Source organism: Sarcophilus harrisii, chromosome 6 (assembly GCF_902635505.1).
Source record: "Sarcophilus harrisii chromosome 6, mSarHar1.11, whole genome shotgun sequence".
Taxonomy (NCBI): Eukaryota; Metazoa; Chordata; class Mammalia; order Dasyuromorphia; family Dasyuridae; genus Sarcophilus; species Sarcophilus harrisii.
Window position 1 is genome coordinate 235,967,240 of NC_045431.1, and position 22,476 is coordinate 235,989,715.

General features: G+C 56.1%; 1 protein-coding gene and 1 long non-coding RNA gene across 2 annotated transcripts in view; one reads left to right on the forward strand and one right to left on the reverse strand.

Moving 5' to 3' along the window:
- Window positions 1–22,476, forward strand: part of KCNQ1 (potassium voltage-gated channel subfamily Q member 1) — a 191,605-nt gene that overhangs the window by 152,039 nt on the left and 17,090 nt on the right. Inside the window, 2 exon segments of the mRNA XM_031943601.1 lie at window positions 1,592–1,638; window positions 2,595–2,656. Of these exon segments, the coding sequence (XP_031799461.1) occupies window positions 1,592–1,638; window positions 2,595–2,656 (109 nt within the window).
- On the reverse strand, window positions 10,779–22,476 carry LOC116419921. The gene is made up of 2 exons (XR_004230244.1): window positions 21,717–22,476; window positions 10,779–11,715 (listed from the first exon to the last, which is right to left on the reverse strand). It is a non-coding gene; the product is annotated as an uncharacterized LOC116419921 (long non-coding RNA).

Below are 22,476 nucleotides of genomic sequence, written 5' to 3' on the forward strand. Positions count from 1 at the left end.
CCAGGGCCCTTGGCCAAAGGGGGTCCGAGGGAACGGCGGCCTGGCTCTGACTTTCCTTTCAGAGGTTAACAGCCCCATCCTCCCATTACAGAGGCCAAGGTCTCTAGGCTGTGTTGGGGGCCCAGGTGCCCCTTCTCCTGCTCCCCAATAGCCCCACCCATAAATTCACACAGGAGCCACTGCCCAGCTGAGTGTATCTTTCCACCCAAATCTGGTGCCAGTCAAGCCAGTAAGGTCTCCCTGTTCAGCCTCTTCTCATCCATGAGAGTTCTGAACCAGCTCTGGCTGGTGTATCCATCTATCCATCCACTTCTCCACTCATACATCTATTCATCTATCCATCCATCCACCCGTCCACCCATCCACCCATCCATCTATCCACCCAATAACTGTGCAAGTGCTGAGGGGATGGGATGCAAAGACAAACAAGCCGGTCCCTGTGCTCCTGCCACTCCCATCGCCCTGCCCCTCTGCCCCTCTGCCCCTCTGCCCCTCTGCCCCTCTGCTCCTTGAGTCATCTCCTCCATCCTGCCTTCTGTCCCCACCTGGACTCGGCTTAGATGCAGAAGTACCTGGTCTTTGTGGAGGAGAAAAGCAGGCCATGCTGGGGGGATGTTGCATAGCCTGGGAGCGGGTGGGGTGAGAGCGCTCAGCCGTGCCAACCTGCTTAGCTCTAGGCCCCCAGTTGGTCCCAAGGAAAGCCCCTTTGTGAGCTCCTTGAGGCAGGGGCTGCGTCTGCCTCTGGGCGTGTCCCCTGTGCTTAGCAGAGGGCTTGACATGCTGGGCACCTGATAGTGTTTATTGGTTGGTAGTTTTTGAGGGCAAGGCAGCCCCAACCTCCAATCGTTGTGCTGCTGTTGAGCAGGGCGGCTGCTCCCTCCGACTGGAAGGTGGCAGACGTCTCCTGAGTCCCTCGCAAGCTGGGACCATGTGAGCAGAGACTTGGCGGCTGGATGGGGACAAAGGGAGAGACTGGCAGGACGTCTCCTGCCAACTTCTGAGGGCCCAGAGGGAGCAGGGCAAGGACAGCGGCAGTCACTGGGCCAGGCCTCATTGCCGACGAGGTTGTGGACCACCCTGAGACGAGCCCCGACTACCCACGGGGTGCAAGCCCCTCGCTGCTTCTGGCAGCATCTCCCCGGGCCCCAGAGCAAGACCTCCAGCCTGCTGAAGGGACAGACCCGGGACCGGCGGCAGCCAGAGGTGTTTTTAAGGATAAACGGCCCTGGAAGCCATAAGGCATCTGTGACCGGGCTCCTTTGAGAGGCAATGGGACGTGACGGGACCGGTGCTGGTCTTAGGCAGGGACTCTGAAGTCAGACCCCCAGGCCGAGCTTGCTCTTGGAGGAGGCTCCGGCCTCTCCTGGGCCCCATGTCGGCGCTCTCCCCTCCTGGCCAAGAGCCCACCCGATCCGGGGGCCTTGGAGAGGCCGACGTGGCGAGGCTGAGCTCCCAGTGACGGGAGATTTCAGGGAACGGTGTCAGCCTTTGGGAAGTTTCTGAGCCTCCAAGCTCACGGCCTCCCTGAGCTCGGCTCGGACCTTCAGGGTGACCCAGCCGGGCCTAAGAGACCCTGTCTTTTTCTTTACAGGCTGGACCAGTCTATAGGAAAACCGTCTCTTTTCATCTCAGTCTCAGGTAAAGTTCTGTACCTTCCATTCACCTTCAGATTGGAGACTGAGGTCCTAGAGAGCCATAGATATGGCTGCAATCCTAGGGGAGGTTTTAATTGGGGAAGAGCATCCTCCGGGGGGGGGGGGGGTGTGCTCCAGTACGGGGGGCACATTCCTCACTGCTGTACAAGTGCCAAGTCCTGCTAAGTTGGGGCAGGGAGTAAAAGTGAGACCCCTAAGAAGGACTGGATTTAAACTCAAGATTTAAAGAAATGATGAATTCAAGGAGAGGAGACGGTCACTTTACAAAAGAAAGGTTTAATTGTGGAGCTTCCGTCAGACTCTTCATCTGTGGTCAGTGGATCCGGGTGTTTACAATTTCTTTAACGCGTTGTAGCTATTCCATTTTATACAATACATTCCAAGAAGGGGCCCAGAGGCTTCGCCAGGCTCCCAAATGGCACACTCAGAAAAGACCGAGGACCCCAGTTTTAGGGACCGAACTTCCTTAGTATCTTCAAAACGAGTTCTGGCTATTAAATTTGCATTTAGTCCCAGTTTTTAGGAATACAGTGTAGAATCTGTGCCGAGAGGAAATTGTAGGGAAGGAAAAACGTTTCATTGAGGGATGTTCGCAAAGAAAATACACCACGAATCATACAGAAACAGAGAAGTATTTTAAAGGGTAGCATTGGTTCTCTGTACCACATTGTAGGTATGGGGGACTTTTAAGGGGAGCAAGAACTCATTGGCTTTGATGAGAGTGTCGCAGACCTGAGGCTCTCAGAGAATCTTAAAGAACAACTGGACCGACTCCATTGTTTTACAGATCAGGAAACAGCTTCCGAGGTGGCAAAGTTGCCCGAAGGCTGTGGGAGAGCCTTGGTCCCCCTTATTCCCAGGGAGCATCAGTCCCTGTCTAACTGAGTTAGGGTCTGCTCTGTCACTCACCCACATCATCATATCTGTTTCTTTCTCCAGAAAAGAATAAAGATCGAGGGAATAATACAATTGGAGCCCGACTGAACAGGGTGGAAGACAAGGTAGGAGCCGAGGCTCGGTGTTGCCCATTGCCTCAGCTTGGTTTTTTTGGTTGCTGTTGGTGGTGTTCGTTTGTTTGTTTTTTCGTTTATTTTGAATATACATTGCTTTATGAATCTTGAAAAATCAGAGCAAAAGGGGAAAAACACGAGAGAGAAAAAAAGGGAACAGAGCAGGTGTTGATTTGTGTTCAATCTCCATAAATCTTTTTCTGGAAGGGGGGAGGGGGCATTTTCTGTCCAAAGTCTATTGGGACACCCTGGATCATGGAAGCCCTGAGAAGGACCGAGCCTCCTCATTGATCGTTGCCCATTCTTGCTGTTACTGGGCACCGTGTAGTCCTGGTTCTGTTTGTTTCACTTGGCATCAGTTCATGTAAATCTTTCCAGGTCTTTCTATAATCAGCTTGTTCATCCCTTTTTATAGGGTAATACTCCATTATCTTCATGTACACAGCTTGCTCAGCCCTTCGCTGATTGATGGGCTCCACTCCTTTTCCAGTTCTTTGCCATCACAAAAAGAGCAGCTACAAACATTTTGGCACCTGGGGTCTTTTCCCCTCCTTTATGATTTCCTTGGGATACAGACTCAGCAATGGCCCTGCTGGGTCAAAGGGTGAAACTATATACAGTTTGATGGCCCTTTGAGCATAGCTTCAGATTGCTCTCCAGAATGGTTGGATCGGTTCACAACTCCACCAACAATGCATCAGTGTCCCAGTTTGCCCACATCCCCTTTGACGTTTATCATTTAGCTGTGAAGATCGTGTATTTTTAAATCAGCAGGAGTCAGGAATTCAGGTTAGGGGAAAATCGTCAGTCTTTATTCTCAGTGAAGAAGAATCGGAGGTGGAAGAGAATCGGCGATAGCAATGTGTGCAGCTGAGTCAAGAAGCTGGCTAGACCAGCAGCCACACGACCAGCAGCCAGGAGTATCGAACCCAGGCCCAATCTCTCCCAGCTTCTCTTCCCATCTCTCTCTCTGCCTCCACCCACCAAAATCGTCATTTCCTATACAACACATCAGGACTTGCACAGAGAGTGGGCAGGGACCATTCTTTATCCAGTCATGTATATTAATAGAGTATAGCCCAATTACTATTTAGCCTCATGTACTTGGGACTTCAGTGCATCAACTCAAACCTCAGCCCATTACAATTAACTTTTCTGTGATCTTGGTCTAAGAGGTGGGAGGGTATCTCGGAGTTGTTTTAATTTGCATTTCTCCATTCAATAGCGATTTAGAGCATTTTTCCATCTATACTTACAATCTATATATAGAAACGAGACCTTGTCAGAAATACTGGTTGTAACGACTTTTCCCAGCTTTGTTCTTCCCTTTTAATCTTCTTTCTGGTGGTTTTGTTTGTGCAAAAACTTTTTAGTTTAATGTAATCGAACTTGTCCATTTTGCCTTTTCTATTGTTCTCTAGTTCTTCTTTGGTCATAAGATCTTCTCCAAAGGTCTTATGGGTAAATTATCCCTTGCTCTCCTAATTTGTTTATGGTGTCATCTGGGGCATCTCTGGGGGCCCTCCCAGAGCCAGCATCCAGGGCCCAAGAGGAGGGGCTCTGAGTGGGCGTTCCCAGGAGAGCAGGGAGGCTTCTCACACACACCATGGGCTCCCTAGCCAAAGACTGCATGGGGGGAGCCCAGCCTTGCAGGAAATGGGCCAAGGGGCTTCCTAGAGCAATGGGGCACGTCCTGGGCTCCTTGGGGGCACACGGCCTGGCTTGGGAGGCATGGAGAACCCATTTGCCATGGAATTCTTTCACCCCAACGTGGCCCAGGCTCCCGGCTCCTCTCCCTGCAGCATCGGGGGGGGGGGGGCAGAGATTAGCTGGGAAATGGCCCCGAGAGCCCACTCAGCACAAATGGCGCCAGGCCCAGCAGACGCCCACCACCCCCTGCCCCACGCTGCCTTTGTCCTGCTGAAAACCTGGTGCAGCAGCCGGCTCCAGGGGAGGCCCAAGGTCCAGAAACCCTCCTGGTTCTAGGATGGCTCACACTGGGCTGCTCAGTCCTGCTCCAGGGGACAGAGAGGTCAGTTTGCTGCTAAAAAAGCCAGAAGTAGCCGTGGCCAGAGGCACAATTTGACTGTCTGTTCTCTGTGTGTGTGTGTCTCTCTCTGCATATCTCTGTGCTGTGTATGTTTCTGTCCCTCTGTCTCTCCCTCTCTGTCTCTCTCTCTGTCTCTCTCTCTCTCTCTGTCTCTCTGTTTCTCTGTCTTTCTCTTTTGTCTCTCTCGGTCTCTCTGTCTCTGTCTCTGTGTGTGTGTGTCTCTCTGTCTCTGTCTCTCTCTGTCTCTGTCCCTGTCTATCTCTCTGTCTCTCTGTCTCTCTCCCTCTCTCTCTCTCTCTCTGTCTCTGTCTCTGTCTCTGTCTCTGTGTGTGTGTCTCTCTGTCTCTCTCTCTCTCTGTCTCTGTCCCTGTCTATCTCTCTGTCTCTCTCTGTCTCTCTCTCTCTCTGGCTATCACAAGCTCCTCTGGTGCCCCCCCTTTTGCCAGGCTGTCCTGAGTCAGCACGTGGCTGCCACGTTTGCCAGGGGGTGCTAGAACTGCTGGGTGCCAGGGGAGGTGCCCCCAGAGCAGCCATCACCCTCTCTGGACAGAGTGCAGGCGACAAGGGGGCGACAAGTCAGAGATGGGCACGCACCAGCTGTGGGGCCCAAGCTTGGTGGTGTCGAAGGCTTCCCGGGAGAGGGGGGGCCTGAGCGGAATCGTCAGTGGGGGCAAAGCTCGGAGGCAGGAGGGAGACCGGGAGCCCATCCCCACCCTGCCAAGAGCTCTGGGTGCTCACGCCTCCCCCCGTGGCCCCTCCGGGCCTGAGCTGGGGCTGCTCCGTTAGCCGGACCGAATGGCCCTCCCTCCATACCTCCCTCTCCCCAGAGTTTGGGGTTCTCCAAAGTCAAAGGTCAGCTTCCCCTCGGCCCTGCCCCCAGTAGGGGTCCCTGGAAGGCTCTGGGACCTCAGCGCCCCCGCTCTGCCCTCCCCGCCCCCTCTCACGGCCCCCGGGCCCCTTCCCAAAGCGGACACTGATCCCGGTCCCGGGGGCTCGGCCATTGCGCGGCGTCTGCAGGGCCGGATGCTGCCGCTAATCACAGTCCCTTGCTATATGGAGGCTATTAGGGTTTAATTAGGTTAGGATGCAGATGTCGGGGAGGCCATTACCTCATGGCTGCGTGAGGGAGAGCCGGGAGAATCAGTGGCGTCACTTGTTGCAGGGGCGGGAGCAGATGTCACTCAGGGTCAGCGCCGGGCCAGAGGCCTCCGGCTCGCTCGGGGACGGCCCGACCCTTCCCCTTGGCCCAGAGTGGGAGGGGGGCAGGTGCCCTGGGCTGGGAGGGCCGCGCCCGGGAGGGAACTGAAGGGGCCGTGGCCCAGACCCCGGGCGGGCCTCTGGCCAATCCACAGGCGCCCTGGACCGTCAGAACCGAGGGGGCCTTACTTAGAATGGGACGGGTCACGCAGGGATGGAGCAGGTTTGGAGTCAGAGGCCGCCAGTGCGAATCCTCCCACAGCCCCAAGGTCCCAGCCCCGGACCCTCCACAAGGGGCAGCCGTGGGGCCAGCAGCAGGCTCTGCCCTGGGGCCCTGGGGCCCCTGATGGCCCCCAGCCCAGGTCAAACGGCATCGGAAAGAAAAGTCCCATAGAACCCAGACAACGTTTGATGGGTTTCTAAGCCCCCCCCTGGCTCCCCCCCAGCGGCCTCCAGCAGGGCTCTGTGAGGTAACTACGACTGGCGGCTTCCAGCTCTGGGGAAGGCTCAGAGATCATTTAGTCCTGAACACTCATTTCACAGATGGGCAAATAGAGGCCCCAAAGTCGGAGCTAGGAATCCCCTCCCTCTGGGTGACAGAGGAGGAACCCTGGGGGGGGGAGAGGAGGGAAAGGGGAGGGGGGAAAGGGGGAGGGAGCTGACCTTGCAGAAGGGGGAGGGAGGAAAGCTGACCCTGTGGGGGGGAGGGGAGGAAGAAGCTGACCCTGCAGAGGTGGGGGGGCGCTCTCCCAGAGATCCCTGAGTCGTTTCTACGCGGCCCCAGCCCCCCCAGGCCCCCGGGACAGGCTTGGAGCCAACACAAGCAGCTGCAGCTGCAAAGGTGGGAGCTTGGGGCCCCTCCCCCGCCTCCCAGCTCAGTGCGCCCGCAGACCCGGCCAGGAGATTCTTGGCAAGCCCTGAGCGGGAGAGATTTGCTGACGAGCCGCTTTGGGGGACGAGGGGTGGGGGCGGGGAAGCGCTCTTATCCGCCCTCACCTCCCCCCAGCTCCTCTTAAAAACACAAACCTGGAGCCTGAAGAGCAGCCGGTGCCCAGGAGCCAGAGGCCCGGGTGGGCAGGAGGGAGGCCCTGGGGCTGCGGGCGGGAGAGAGATCCTGGGCTGCAGGCAGCATGCCCCCCCTTGGGCCTGGGGGCAGAGCTGAGCCTGCTGCACTCCCGGGGGACTCCGGGCCGGGCTCGGTGGCCAGGGGCCCCAGGGGCCTCTGGGAGCTTCCCGGACAGGGCCTTGGCCAGGCTGACCCTCAGGGTCACCCACTCTGTTCGGCACCATTTTTTCTGCATCTAAATGGAAGGATTCACTTCCGGGGTATCCTTCCCCCCACCGCAGAACCTGGCCCGGGGTTCCTGGCATCGCCTGCCCCGGCCTGGGCGCTCTGCCCTGCGCCCCTCCGAGCCTGGGATCCTCCGGGGCCCATGTTGGCAAAGCTCCGTCCTTGGGATCCCCGGAGGCTTGGAGGCGCTCTCTGGGATGGGGGGGAGCAGGGCAGGGCACCACCAATTAGGGAATAAATCAGCACCAGCCACCACCAATCCACAGGCAGCCTTTAGGAGGTACCGGTGGGCGCTGGCCTGTGGTTCTGGGGTCAGGTGTCGGGCCAAAGCCACTCCCGGGGAACTTGGGGTGACTCAGGAGGAGGTGGGCTCCCCCTGCCCAGAGAGGGGCGCTCCCCAGTGCCTGGACGGCAGCCTTGGCTGGGAGAGGCTATCAGGGACCCTCTCCTGACAGGTGTGGAGACTACATGTCAGGACATCAAACCTCCCAGGAGCCAGGGGGCCTCTGCTTTGCCCTTTTGTCCAAGCTTGCCTGCCGCCCTCCCACTGGCTTCCCCGCTCCCCCTGGGAGCCCCCCTGCCAGCTCCCGTGCCCACGTACAGGGCTCGGGTTCAGGTGCCCCCATCCATCAAGGGCGGCCGAGGGGCCAGGCTGGAGAGCGAGGGCGGGTGCCTGACGCCTGCTGCCCCCCGCCCCCGCCCCTGCCCTGCTATTGTTCCCCGTGTCTGGGGGCCTACCTCCTTACAGAAGCAATTAGCCTCCGCCTTCCCTGGCCCGGCCGGCCCTGTGTGGGCTCCTGATGAATGGCGGCCGATCGGGGCCGCTGGGACGGGCACAAAGTGGCCTTGCCGCTCAGCTCCATTGTTTCTAGGAGCGCCCGAAGATGAATTGGACGCACGATACAAAGGCCTTTGGTCCCGCCGGGCGAGCTCCGGCCAAGGAGGCCCGAGCCCAGATCAATCCGGCCTTTTCATCCCATCTCATTTCTTTGGAAAGTCCCTGTTCACACTTGGGGCATCGGGAGGCGCGACAGAATCCATTTGTCATCGTCTGGCTCGAATCCTCAGCCGCAGCGGGAGGATGCCAGGGATCACCGAGTCCAAACTGCTCCCAGGGATGGCTGTTCCCCATGGGAAGCCCGCCCTGCCCAGGAGGTTTGGAGACCGTGGGTACAACCCCCACTTTTGTGGGTAGAAACAAGCCTGGAGAGGGGCCTGGGTGTCCTGATGGTGGAGGAATGGTGAGAATGAGCTTTCCCTGCTCTGGGTTGGAGCCACAGCCTTGGTGATTCTGTTGCCCTGAGGCCATTGTCCCCTCTCACTCCCTGGGTGCCTCCCTCTTCCTCCGACACACGTGTGCACATGCACAGCTGCACACACGCACACACACACGCACACACACACGCACAATCTCCCGGCTGAAGGATGGGCAAACCCTGAGTGACTCCACAGGGGTGAATCCGGCTGGTCTAAAACCTCCCCGGAGGCCCTTCATCATCTCATTTTCTAGCCTAGCAAGCCGAATCTCAGATGCTCAGGGAGCCTTTGCCTCCTGGGGAGAGCACAGAGCAAATGCTAAAATGCCTGTTGGCTGCCTGGCTTCCTCCTTCCTTCCCCCAGCCTTCTCAGCCTTGGCCCATGGCGCTCTCTCCCTGGCCCTGCGCTCAGGGCCTCCCAGAAGGTCCCATGCAGAATCTGAAGCTTCGGGGGTTGGCACACTCCTCCCAGCTCCTTGTGCAGGCCTGAATTAGCCTGTGGACAAGGGTGCCTCTGACTGACTTGGGCACCTGATCTAGTTACCTCTTTATCCAGCACAAACACTTCTTTATGTGTGAAATCCGAAACTCGTAGGCACAAAACCATCCAGAGGATTAACAAAAGGGAGCTAGCAAGCGGGAGCCCACCTGCTCCAGGGGTGAGGTGTAAAAAACCTGGAAATGGAGGAGGGGGCAGGCTATGAAGGGCTTTGAAGGCCAAGCGGAGCATTTAGTATCTGATCCTGGGAGTAACAGGGAGCCACTGGAGGCTGTTGAAAAATGAGGGGGATGACATGGTCAGACCTGCATTTTAGAAAAATCACTTTGGTGGCTAAAAAAGGATGAAATGGAGTGGAAAGACACCTGAGGGAGGCAGACCCACCAGCAGCTACTACAATGAGGCATGAGGTGCTGAAGGTCAGGGTGGGGGCAAAGTAAAGAGCAAAAAGGGCATATTGGGCAGAGGGTGCAGAGGTAGAATCAATGAGAGATGCCACAGAGGAGATGAGAGATGCTACAGAGATGCTGGAGAAGTGAAATCCACCAGACATGTGACAGAGATGAAAGAGACAAGAGATGACACAGAGGAGAAATTAGTGAGAGATGCTACAGAGATGCAATTGGATGCTGGAGAAGTGAAATCCACCAGACATGTTACAGAGATGAAAGAGACAAGAGATGACACAGAGGAGAAATTAGTGAGAGATGCTACAGAGATGCAATTGGATGCTGGAGAAGTGAAATCCACCAGACATGTGACAGAGGTGAGAGAGACAAGCGGATGGGGGATGAGCCTTGGGCCACTGGTCCCAGAGGGCACAACCAGACTGATTTAGGCTTCAGCCAGAACAAATTTGCTCCGTGAGCACAGTCCCAGTGCGGGAGGGGCTGCCTCAGGAGGAGCTCCAAGCTTGCAGGCCTGCAGCGCCTCTCCCACTCTGAGATTGCGTAGCCATCCAAGTTGGCAGGGAATGTTTCCACCCTTGGATCCGCCCATATTTGAGGATGTTCTTCTGGGCCAGGAGAAGAAAAGTCCGTAGCCACTAGTCCAAGAAGTGCACCAAGGCTGCAGCCGGGGAGGAAATCCAGGGAAACCGCCCTGAAACAAGAAGCTGTTCTCCCCCGAGGTCTTTATCTAAAGGGGGTCATCTCTCTGGCCTCTGGTTGAATCTTATGGATCCCCAATTCCAGAGCCATAGGGCAGGAGAACTGGAGAGATCCTGCCACCTCAAGCTTCCAATTTAGAGAGGAGCTATAGAGGCTGAAAAGGCTTCCTTCTCCAACCTTGAGCTCTCTGAGGGCAGGACTAGTAGGTTCTACACTCTGTATCTCTATACTTTGTATCAGCATTGCTCTGGGGCTTAGCCATAATCCGGGATGAATGAATGAGTGAATGAGTGAGTGAATGAATGACTGCATGAGTGAATGAATGAATGAATGCATGAGTGAATGAATGAATGAATGAATAGATGAGTGAATACATACACGAGCCCATGCCTTGGGACTTGGAGGGAGCTTCCAGTGAGAACGCTGGCCCCCCTGCTCCTCTGGGTGCCCATCTCTCTGTTCCTGGGCTGTCATCTGTCCTGGCCTCCATCTGCTGGCTCAGTGTGGCTCCCAGTTCTTGAATGGGCCGCTTCCTGCTTTCCCACCGGGAGCACCTGACAGATGTGCCTCGTGACAGAGTTGTGCTGGGGGGAAATGTCAGCCCTTCGGTGCCAATAAAGGCGCCATTGATCCTGGCGCACAAGTGGTTTCTGTGCTTGATAAGATGAGGCTTGTCCTGTCATTAAACTCAGATGGGCCAGAGCAGGGAGACTAGATGGGGGGAGGCGAGGGAAGGCTTGGGGGGGGGAGGCCACTGGGCGGCCACAATGGGCCGCTGTGCTGGAGCCTCACCTAGAAGAGCCAGAGGCCCCGCCCCTGCTGCCCCGACCTGTCCCACCTCAGCAGCCCCAGGCCACCACCGCTCCTCCATCTTGACTCCTTTATTCCCCCTCCTCATGGCAACAGGGAACATTTCAGGGATGAGGAAGGAGAGACTCACAACTTCTGGGATGGAGAACCGGGTCCTGCTCCCCTGTTAGTTGTCCCCCCCCCAGTCTGGACCATTGCCTCGGGGTCGCTCCCTTTGCAGGGTCTGTGTGCCAGCACTGACCCCGCTACTGCTCTTCCTCCTCAGCCCTGGAAGCTGTTCCCCCAACATCTCCACCATCCTGGAGCTGCCCATCCGTTCCAATGCCCCTCCTTGGTCCTCCCAGTGGCCAGGCTCGGAGCGGGGTCGGTGGGGAGCCTATAATGGCAGGGCCGGTGGTTGGTTCTGGAGAGTCCGGCTCATGTGGTTGTGGCTGCTGGTCAGCTGAGGGAGAGGCTGAGCACAGAGTCCAGGCGAAGAAGAGGCCCTCCCGGGCCAGCCTTGGCCTTCAGAGGCCATCTGCCGGGACAAGGCCTGGCTTTGGCGTCCAAAGACCCGGAGCCACGTCCTCCCTCCTCCCTTCCTGCCCCGGGAGAGCCCCTTCCCCCTCTAGTCCTCAGTTACAGGGGGCTGGGACCCTCCGACCTTCTCCTCCAGGCTCCTGTGCCCATGGGCTCCTGTGCCCACGGGCTCCTGTGCCCACGGTCTCAGCCTCTTCCTTCCAAGTCTGCGGCCCCGCTCCCCGGTGGCCTCCAGAGCGGGTCCTGGGCGCAGGTTTCCCTCAGCTGCACAACATTTTTAGCCTAATTCTTGGATAATGGGCAAATTATTCTGGGGTCCCTGAAAAGAAAAGAAAAAATTAAAAGCAGGGGAAGGGACAACTCCTTCCCTTTCCATTTCCTCATTAACATAATTGCAAACAGACCAGGCGAGCCTGAGAGTAATTGTGATCCTCCCAGGCCTCTGATTAAGTCCTTCCTGGCATTAATTACTCTGGCAGGGAGAAAAATTGGAACGCTGTGTATTTGTGACAAGAAAATGGGGAAGACAGGGCTGGCTGGAGGACGGAGGATGGAGGATGGATGGAGGACGGATGGGAGCATGGATGGTTAGATAAATGGCCACTCGGACCGATAGATGATGACCAGATGGATGGAGGGCTGGGTGTCCCGAAAGATGGATGCTGATTGGGTGGATGGATGGATGGAAGGAGGACGGTTGGAGGATGGCTGGGTGGAGGAGGGCTAGGTGGGGGGAATGGCCAGGGACAAGCTGGCTTTGGAAGGGCAGGGACTCCAAGCCTCCTGCCCGCTCTTACATGGCTAAAGCTCGCTCCCTCTGCCCCTGGGAGTGACCCTGGAGTTGCCGGGTCGGGGGCAAGCACCCAAGGAGGGAGCTGGTGCTGGACACGCCTCATTCGCTCCCAGCGGGACAGCCCAGGTTGTCTGGCCTCCTCCTGGGCCCCTGAATCACAAGAGACCCCTGCCCTTGGCAATGAGCCGTCCCCAGAGGGCCCTGGCCTCCAGGGGAGCTGCTTTCTGCCCCGATCCCTGGCAGAGACGGCGGCTCCCAGATCCCAGCCGAGGAACAGGCTCTGGGAGGGATTTGCTGCCACCCCCCCCCAGGCCCCCAGGCCTGTGCCCCTGGAAGGCTCCTCGGCAAGAGCCAACAGGCCTCTGGGCTCCAGAACACTGGGGGGAGGGGGGGGAGCAGGGGACGCGGCAGAGGTGGAAGACAGTCTCAGGGTCCCAGAGCGCTCGGTGGCGAGGGTCCCAGGAGGCTGCGATCAGGGCGGGCCCCCTGAAGAGGGAGGGACTTGGAGAGGTGTTGGGCTGGGGCCAGGGTGGGGGGCCAGGTTCGGAGCTCCTTCCTCCCTGGGCATCCTCAGGAGGTTCCTCCTCTCCCCTCCAAACGAGGTCCAGGGTAAGGGGGTCATCCCCGTCTCGCCAATAGTCTTGGTGGCTAAATGACCACCCCCACCCCGGGGAGCTGAAGGCTTTTGGGGGAGACAAAGGCACAGAGCAGAGTCACTGGAGTGCCCTCTTGCCTGATCCTTCATCTTACAGAAGAAGAGGCTGAAGTTCAGAGTAGCACCCACCTCAGAAGTGCCAGGGGCCGGGTCCTGAATCAGGGCTGAGGTTCTTGCCCAGAACTCCCCAAGATTTACCAGTGGAGCCCCATGGTCTCTCTCCTCTATATCCCTTCTCCAGGGAGCCTAAGAGCCCGGAGCCCGGGTTTCCTGAGAAGAGGGAAGCGTCTCCTGGGAGCAGGGACAGGCTGAAGGCTCTGCTGGTGCTGGTCAGCCCCAGACCACTCGGCACGGGCAGCCTCGGCCCGAGAGCGGGGGACGCCGGAACCGCCATTCCCGGCCTTTGGTCATCCTGGTGGGAGGTCATGGGTCACACCCACACAGGAGAGCCCCTCACTCCTTGCCCCAGAGAGCCGCAGGCCCGGCCAGAGGTGGAGGTGGAGGTGGGAGGTCCTTGCAGGAGAATCGGACAGTCCCAGGGCCTTGGTGATGGAGTCGCCCCCCACACACACACACGCGCCTGGCTGGAAAGGGCCCCCTTTTAGCAGGGGGAGAGCGGCCGCAATCCCGGACAGGATGGGTTGTTCTGCTCGGGGCCAACCCAGGCGTGCTGGGGAATGGGCTGAGGGAGACTCTCCCAAGGAGCCCCAGGGGTCAGGGCTCCTCAGACAGCAGCCTGGGAGCAAAGGCTCTGCAATCATTGGCTGCGGCTCAGCTTGAGGTTCCCCGGAAGGCCTCCGAGACCGAAGATCCTGCGGTTTTCCCCGCTCCCGAGGCTGGCAGGGACTTTTTGAGGGGGACGCAGCCATTATGGGCCATTTGTTCCTACCCCAAGGCCCTGGGTCCTCCACACAGAAGCTTTTCAAGATGAACATGTTGGAGGGAGGGAAGGAGGGAGGGTGGAAGGTTCTGTTCTGGATGAGCGCGTGGGTGTTTTGGTGGGTTAATGCATAGGTGGCCATTCCAGTGAGATACAGGCGGCCCCTCCACCCCTCCTGGGAAGACGCAAGTGTCCGTTCGCCGTAAGTGACCAGATCAGTAGGAGCCTCGATCCCGCCGCTGACGGGCTGCCCACTGCCTGGGCTCCGTGCATGGCCCCGGCGTTCCCCGCCCCCTGGCGCCGTGCCTGGCTTCCATGATGAAAATTCAGTGATGTTTTCTTTACGTCTGAATCTGGAATAGACGGGACCCTCCCCAAGTGCCGAGGAAGGTCTGCAGGGCCCCTCAGGGACGAAAATAGCCATTGGCACAGATCCCCACGACTCTTCCAAGGGAGGCGGGTGCTCTAAACGGGGCCCGCGGCAAATGGTCCCAGGAATCCGCCGTGGGCCAGCAGTCCTTTCTCCCGAAGGGGCCTGAGCGGAGCAGTGGCCCTGTGGCCGTCTCCCCCACCTCTTCCTTTCCTTTCTCTCCTCCCTCCCCCTTCCTCTTCTCCAGGCTCAATCCCTGTGCCTGTCTCAGTGCCGTGGCTTCCATGGCATCGGCTTCCGTGGCATCGGCTCCCTGGCACGCCGAGGTGGCCAGGGTTGGGGTGGGCCTAAGGAGGCCCCCCTGAGCCTCTGCTGACCACGAGGGATGGCTCGAGAATGCAAAAGGAAACAGGGAGAGTGGCAGAGGCCCGCAAGAGGCAGCAGAAGGGAGCCCCAAGTAAGCCAGGAAGGGCAGGACGAGGGCCCGCCAGCCAACGGCTGGGCCAGGTCAGCCAGAAAACTCCTCAGTGCTCCTGAGCATGGGGGAAGGTCTTCCTGGCTCTGTTTTAAAACTCGGGTGATTCTAGTTCAGAGTTTTGGGGGAAAGTTATGTCCGTATAATGATTAGAGGCAGATCTGAGAGGGGGCCCCGGCCACAGGCTCGGTAAAGGATCACAACTGCTGCCAGTGAAAAGTCTGGGGATGATTTCCCCTTCTCACCTGGATACCCAGGGGGAAATGACCCGCATGACCTTTGTGCCAGACACTTGGGGCCAGGGAGAGAGACAGAGACAGAAAAACAGAGATGGAGAGAGAAACAGAGAGACAGAGACAGAGGCAGAGGCAGAGACAGAGACAGAGACAGAGGCAGAAGCAGAGACAGACAGAGAGAGATGGAAGGAGGAACAGAGAGACAGAGGCAGAGGCAGAGGCAGAGCAGAGACAGACAGACAGAGATGGAGAGAGAAACAGGGAGACAGAGGCAGAGACAGAGGCAGAGGCAGAGACAGACAGAGAGAGATGAAAGGAGGAACAGAGAGACAGAGGCAGAGGCAGAGGCAGAGCAGAGACAGACAGAGAGAGATGGAGAGAGAAACAGAGAGACAGAGACAGAGACAAAGAGAGACAGACAGAGACAGAGACAGAGACAGAAAGAATCAGAGAAAGTCAGAGACAGACAGAAACAAAGAGAGACAGAGAGAGACAGAGACAGCTGCCCCTGTCCAGCTGCCATAGACCCCCTGCCCCCTCCCCCAGCCCTGGAGCCAGGCTAGGCCCTGAGCTGGGAGCTTCTAAGTCCCCTCTCCCCCTGGGTCCCCTGGTATGTCCTTCAGGAGGGCGCAGGCCTTTGTACTCCCAGGGCTCTGACCAGAGCGTGGCAGGTGCCTGATACATGATATCAAGGGTCGGTTGGACCTTTTGAGGGGGGCTGCCTGCTCTAAGGGAACATCCCTGGAAAGGGGCCAGGCAGGAGCTTCCACGGTGTCTGTACGGCTCATTTCTGTGGTGCTGCTGACTTCATTCTGTCTCAGTTCACCGGGTTCTTCCTGGGCTTTTCAGGACATCCCTCTGCCTTTTCTCCCAGCACAATCAGGGAGCGCCTGCCATGGCTCCCGGGCCTGGTTTGTGTGCGTGGGAGCCTTGGGTGCCCAGCACGGCCCCAGCCAACGGGGCCCCTCGGTTCCCTTTCCTTTGCCAGGGCAGGAAGAGCCACCATCCTCACTCTGTATGGACCAGGCCTTTGTCTCTTCAGTCTCTTCGGGGGACAGAGTTTACTTTACCTTTAAAAATGTTTTGATTGATGTCTTTTACTTTTGTATCACCTAAAATCTCCCCCTCCTGCTTTCCCCTTCCCCTTCTCAGGGATCCATCCCCTAAAATAAAGAGGAAAAATTCAGCAAAATTGATGGGTACATTGGGAAAAGTCCCTTCTCCTGTGCCATGTTAAGCACCAGGGACCCTCCCTCCCCTGTGTGGGCAGCTGCCGTCCCCAGCTCCCCTTGGCAGCCAAGGTTGCTCTCTGTCATTTCACAGCTTTCATTCACAGCCACAGTTGTGGCAGTCACCGTGGGCTGAATGGTTTTCCCAGCTCTGCCGACTTCTCTCTGCATCAGCACTTGAGAGTTTTTCCAGATTTCAGAGCGTTCTTCTTGTCTGTCGCTCCTTATAATGCTTTAAGATCCTACCGTTTGGCCGTCCCCCGTTGGACCTCCATTTTGTTTCTGGTTATTTGCTATCTCTTCCCCCCAAAAGTTGTCATCTGTATTTTCAGTGTATATAGAGACTTCCTGATGTATATAGGGCTCCATGGGAGGTCTTTAACTTTACTTCAACTCTTAACTTATTGAGGACTGGCTTAATTCTTGTATGTTTTTATTTTCTATATATACCAAATACTAACCCCTTATCCAAGAAAAAATGATGCAAAGATTTTTTTCGCAATCATTTCCCTTATTCTAGTTGCGATAATTTTGTTTGTGCAAAGGTTTATCAGTTTCATATAATCAAAATGTATCTGTTGTAAATTGCCATTAGGGTATGTGCCGTCCCGCAACTTTTTAAAACCATTTTCTCATTTGATTGTTCATTAGCTTGTTCATCTCCTTTGGTCTTTTATCAATAAATGGCTTCTGTTCTTATCGATTTGAATCCATTCCTTTATAGCTCTTGGATATGAAACCATCGAGAAGCTTCCTGACTCAATTCTGTTTCTCAGTTTCACTTCGAATTGTAATTCCATTGTTTTTGATTGTGCAGAAAGCATTTAGTTTTAATAATCCAAAGGGTCTACTTTAACTTCCTTGATTCTCTCTGTCCCTTGTTTGCTCACTAATCTTTCCCCTTTTAAAAGTGTGAAATTTCTGCTTTGTATAATAGTAAGAGATCTGGCAAGGCTAGCCCCTTTTTTTTTTCTTTTTTCTCCCCTCATTATTTTCCTTGAGCTTCTTGAACTTTTGCTCCTCCAGATGAATTTTATTAATTTTTTTTCCTAGCCTTAGAAAGTAATCTGTTGGAAGGTCAATTGGTCTGACACTGAATAAGGGTAATATTTCCATTTTTACTGTACTGGTACATCCTACCCATGAGCAATTCATATTTCTCTAATTATTCAAGTCTGTATTTCTGTAAGGAATATTTTATAGTTATAGTCATATAGTTCCTATATATATCTTGGCAGTGAAACTCCCAAATGTTACATGCATTCGATAGTTATTTTGAATGGAATTTCTCTTTATCATCCTGCTGGCTTTTGTTGGTAACACGCATAAGCGCCGATGATTTGTGTGGGCTTATTTTGATATTCTGAAGTTTGATGAAATTATGATGTACTTGAGTTAATCTTCTGGTTGATTCTTTTATGTTCTCTAGATAGATTAATCATATCACCTGCAAAAAGTGACAGTTTTATTTACCCTTTGCCTGTATTTGCTCCATCGATTTCTTTTTTTCTTGTCTCATTGTTATAGTTAGCGTTTGTAAAATTATTTCAAATAATAGTGAAGATTGTGGAAATATTTGTTTTACTGCTGATCTTATTGGAATGACTTCTAGGCTTTCTTTGTTACATAATATATCTTGGTTTTTAAATAGGTTAGTTACCATATTAGGAAAACAGTATTGATTCCTATGCTTTTTCATGTTTTTGACAAAGGTTTGTGGGCTTTTCCAAAGCTTTTTATTTTTAACATCGAAATAATCATATGTTCATTAGGGATAGTAATTTATAGTTTTCTTTTTCTGCTTTGTCTCTTTGGTTATGTAACTATATCCTATTTGTACCATAGAGAAATTTTGGAAGGAACGTCTGCTTTCCTATTTTTTGCAAAAGTGTATGTAATACTATAATTATTCTTTGAATATTTGAAATAATTTACTTATAAATTTAATTGAGTCTAAGGTTTGTTCCTTTGGGAGTTCATTCTCTCGAATTCCCCTTTCCTAGCACCCACCAATTTCCCTTTTGACTTTAATATGTTTCTACATGACACTCTTTCTACGTGAATATGTTCAATCTCTTGTGTCAGATGAAAATCATTTTTGTGGGATTCCTGGGGCCCTGACTCTTTTTTCTTTGTTTATATTCTTTTCATTGCCTGTAAGAGACAGTAAGCCCAGGACAAATTCCTGCTCTGGCCATGGCCTTGCCTTCCTTCTGAGACAAGCAGGAGGAGCTTCAGGGAAGCCTGGAAGTAAAAGGATCTTCTGAGCCAGAATAGGAGGTCCTGAGTTCAGATCATGTCCTGCCACCAGCTCCTTGCTCTATGAGCCCTCCCTGTGTGGGATTGATTTGCGGCTCCTCCTGCTGGGCCTGTGGTCCAAGGCACTCCAAATTAGGAAGTCCTATCCATGTATCATCTCTCTCCCAATGGATAAGTCCTATCCACGTGCCCTGTCTCTCCAGATGGATAAGTCCTATCCATGTGCCATATCTCTCCCAGTGGGGAAGTCCTATCCATGTGCCATCTCTCTCCTGATGGATAAGTCCTATCCATGTGCCATATCTCTCCCAGTGGGGAAGTCCTCTCCACCACATCTCTCCCAGTGACCTTCTCCCTCTACCAGCTGAGGCCCCTGGCCTCTGCCTCCTGGCCACACCCTCTCCACTTCCGGATCCAACGTGGAGTGAATCTTCCTAAAACAGCACTTTCCACAGGCACTGCCCTGCTCAAGCCCCTCCTGTGGGTCCCAATACCTCTGGGACAAAGTCTGTCCTCTGGCTTCCTGGGGGCCGTCACACTTGCCTTCCTGCTCTTGATGGACTTCTTTCTCAGGGTGCAGGTTTCCCTCTTCTCTGCTCCCTTCCGGTATCATCTTCCCCATTAGAACATAAGCTCTTTGAAGGCAGGAATTGATTTTCTGCTTATTTTTGTATTCCCCTACTTAGAAAGTGCCACGCACACAGTTAGTGTTTAATAAATACTTGTTACTTGACTTCACAAACTGGCTTCAACCAGGCCCCTTCCCGGGCAGGAATCACCTGGAGCTCCCCGATCCTCTCACTCTCCCCCAATTCCCCATGTCCTTCAAGGTCCAGCTCCTCCAGGAAGCCTTCCTGGGGGATCTTTTCTCTCTTTGGCCCCAGGAGCCCTGTGTGCGTCCCGGACATTCAACCCTCAAACCCGCTCTAGTGGACGATCCTTTCCTGGGGATGTCCTTCGTCCGTATTCCTCTGACCTGGGCCCCTCCCCCCTGTGCCCAAGGATAGGTCTTCCCCCCCACCCCAGGCCCAGAGTGGAAGGGAATCATTGGGAGACCCACTGTGCAAAATCCTTATCCCCGTTCAGATGGGAAACTGGGGGACGTGGAAGAGGGAAGCGTGAGGAAGCAGCCTGATGCCCCGGGACCAGAACCCCTCCTTCCCGATCCCTGCTGGCTGCATCCAAGCTGTTCCGAGGGGGGCCTTCCCCAGGGTGGAGTGCGTGGGGGCCCTTCACGACCTGCTCCCAGCTGGCCTACCCCCACCCCAGGGATCCCCGTCCCTTTCCTGGTCCTACTAGAGAGTGTTGGGACAGGCCCAGGGCACAGCCAGAGAAACCCCAGCAGGTCCTTGTCTGTGAAGAAGTTAGATGGACTCATTAAGCAGGAGAATCTTGACATTGCAGACTGAGTCTCAGCAAACTATTCTCTTAGGGAAAGAAATGGGGGGTAATTATGAGAATGGGGCTGGGGCAAAATGTGTCACAACAGGCCACAGCCTGAGGGAGGGGCAGGAGCAGGGGGCTTCCGATGCAGACTCTGAGCCTGGAAGGAAAGACCTCTTACCTTGCTCTGGACTGACAGGCACAAAGGGACATGGGGTGCCACCCTGAGGGCACGCTTGCCCTGGTGCAATCCCCCTCTGAAGCCAGATCCCTATGACCTCAGATCCCATGGGAATCTGAAGCCAGATTCCCATGATCCAGGCTGGATAAGCCCAGAAGACATATCCAAAAGGCAAGAGAGCTGGGAGATCAGTTACAGCAGCCGGTTCCAGGTCACTGTGGACCCGCTGGGCAGAGAGACTGATTCTCTGTCTGGTTCTTGTTTCCAGGACTTTGTGGCCGGCACTACCTGCCCTTCGGGAGTCAGAAGCCCCTACTGGGGATGCTCCAGTCCCGTCCTAGGTGGAGGGAAAACGAAGGGAGCCAATCATCCGCTGTCCTCAGGCCTCCTGATGGGAGGGGGAGCTCTGGGACCAAACATCACAATGGGGGGGGGAGCGAGATTCCCCAACTTTCTCCCAGGGGAAGGGCCAGGTTGGGGGGGATGGGGGGCCACTTGCCCAAGGGCAGCCAGGGGAGCAAAAACCCAGACAGTCCCGGACAGGCTCCTGCCCTTCTGACAGACAGCACCTCCTGGGCCTGCGGAGGGAGCCCAAACATGCTGCCTTGGGGGAAGGGACTTCCTGCCCCCCCTCCCCCTCCCCCAGGGCCCAGAGGGAGGTCAGTCCACACAGGGCACAATCCAGCCGATCACTGCGACCAGCAGGGCCTGAACATCAAGTCCTCTGCCCCGGTAGCACAGCACTGACCCGGGGCCCCAGCCCCTTCCACCAGATGTCCCGGTATGTCAGAGGCCGGGAGAAGGGGAGGCTGGGCCCTGGTCTGAGGGACCGGCGGCCACCAGGGCAGCTGTACAGGGTGCAGAGGCAGCAGGGGGGCTTGGCCAATGGCGGCTGACAGCTCAGGCTGGTCTGTCTTTATGGGGGCTGCAGGTGCCCCCGGCCAGCCAGGTGCTGGCTCCTCCAGAAGAGGATCCGGTCACGGGGGGTGGGGGCAGCTCACGCCCCACCCTGTCCATTACTGACGCCGATGGCTCCGTCTTTGGTCCCACGGGGACAAGAAGAGCCACAGCACGGCCCCCTCTCCCCTCAGAGCCTTAGAAAGCAGATTGTCAGAAGGAACATTTGTGCCAGAACCATCCACGGGCTTTAATAATAATGACAGCGGGTACACAGAGCTTTCCATGGCTCATGGATCCCCGCAGCCGCCCTGGGAGCAGGTACTGTTATCACACCCATTTTGTAGATGAGGAAACTGAAGCAGAGACTAAGTGTTGAGACAGCTAATAAGTGTCCGAAGCAAAGTAACGCGGGGTTTCCTGCCAGAGTCTGGGTACTGGCCCCCTTCTTCCCACTAATAGAGTTCCCTGTTCCCGGCTTTTCCCCCCTCCTTACTGACAGCCCGAACTCCGGCGGGTCTTTGCCGCCGCTCCGCGTCCTACCCCTTGGCTCTGCCAGGCCGGCCGCGGGCGTCTCCAGAACGGCTCCTGGGCTCCCTCTCCTCCGTCCCCACCTGCTGAACCTCCCCCCACCCTTCCTCAGGGATGCGCTTAACTTCTGCTTCCGGCCTTGTTTCCCCCTCCGGGTCCTCCTCAGAAACCCCCGCAGTGCTTCATGCCCTCTGGGGGCGCTCGGACCCCTTGCTTCTCCCTCCCTCCCAGAGGAAGGACTAAAAAATCACCCTCCGCAGTATCCGGAGGCCCTGTCATCGCTGTTCCTAACGGACGCATGGCGGAGTGTTGGCGCCCCGACATTGGGCCGCCCCCCCACACATTTGGCCGCCGCCGCCCAAGTTCACGTTCAGACTAGCCCAGCTGCAGCCCCGGGGCTTCCCAGCATCTCCCCCCAGCCAAGGGCACACCTTGAACCCGGATTCAGTGACCTCCAGCGGGCCGAGCAGCCTCACTCCGCCCGGGGCTGGCTCCAGGTGTGTCTCTAGAGGCCACTGAGGAGGAAGAGCCCTCTCCCTCTTAGGGGGAGGGGCAGAGTCTTCTCTTGCCACTCGTGCCCTCGGGATGACGGGGGGGAGGGGGGGGGCAGCTGGGGCTCCCCACGGAGGCGCCGTCCCGTGCTCGTTCCCGGGGAGCCTCCCCACTTCCCTCCTCCACCCCCCCTCTTCCCGGGCCCGCACGTCCCAAGGGTTAACGGCCGAGCCCCGCGGCTTCCAGCATTTTTGTGGTTGCGTCAGGCGGCGCCCGGGGCCACGCAGCCGCTGCACTAACGGATTCCATTGTTTTCGCCAGTTTTGAGGCCGGATTGTGCCCCGCCCAGCAGGCCTGGGGTGTCGTGTGTGTCAGGGGGTGGGGGATGGGGCCTGCTGCCCCCCCCCCGGGCACCCGTGGGGGGAGGACTCAGTGACCGGAAGGCCCCGGGTCTGCCCGTCCCCGGCCCTAAGCCCCCCCCCCCCCACCTCTGCTTTTGGTTCTGTCTCCCAGGACCAAATAACAAAGGCTTGGACCCGGCCCAAGTCTGGGAGGCGGGGAAGCCCCCGGGCTCGGCGTCCGCACCTCGGCCTCCCATGTTGGGCGTCGGGGACGCTCTCTAAACAGTTGGTCTATGGAGTTAGACCACAAACCCTGGGAGTCCCACAATCCACTTCTCCGGACCCTGTGGCAGTCCCC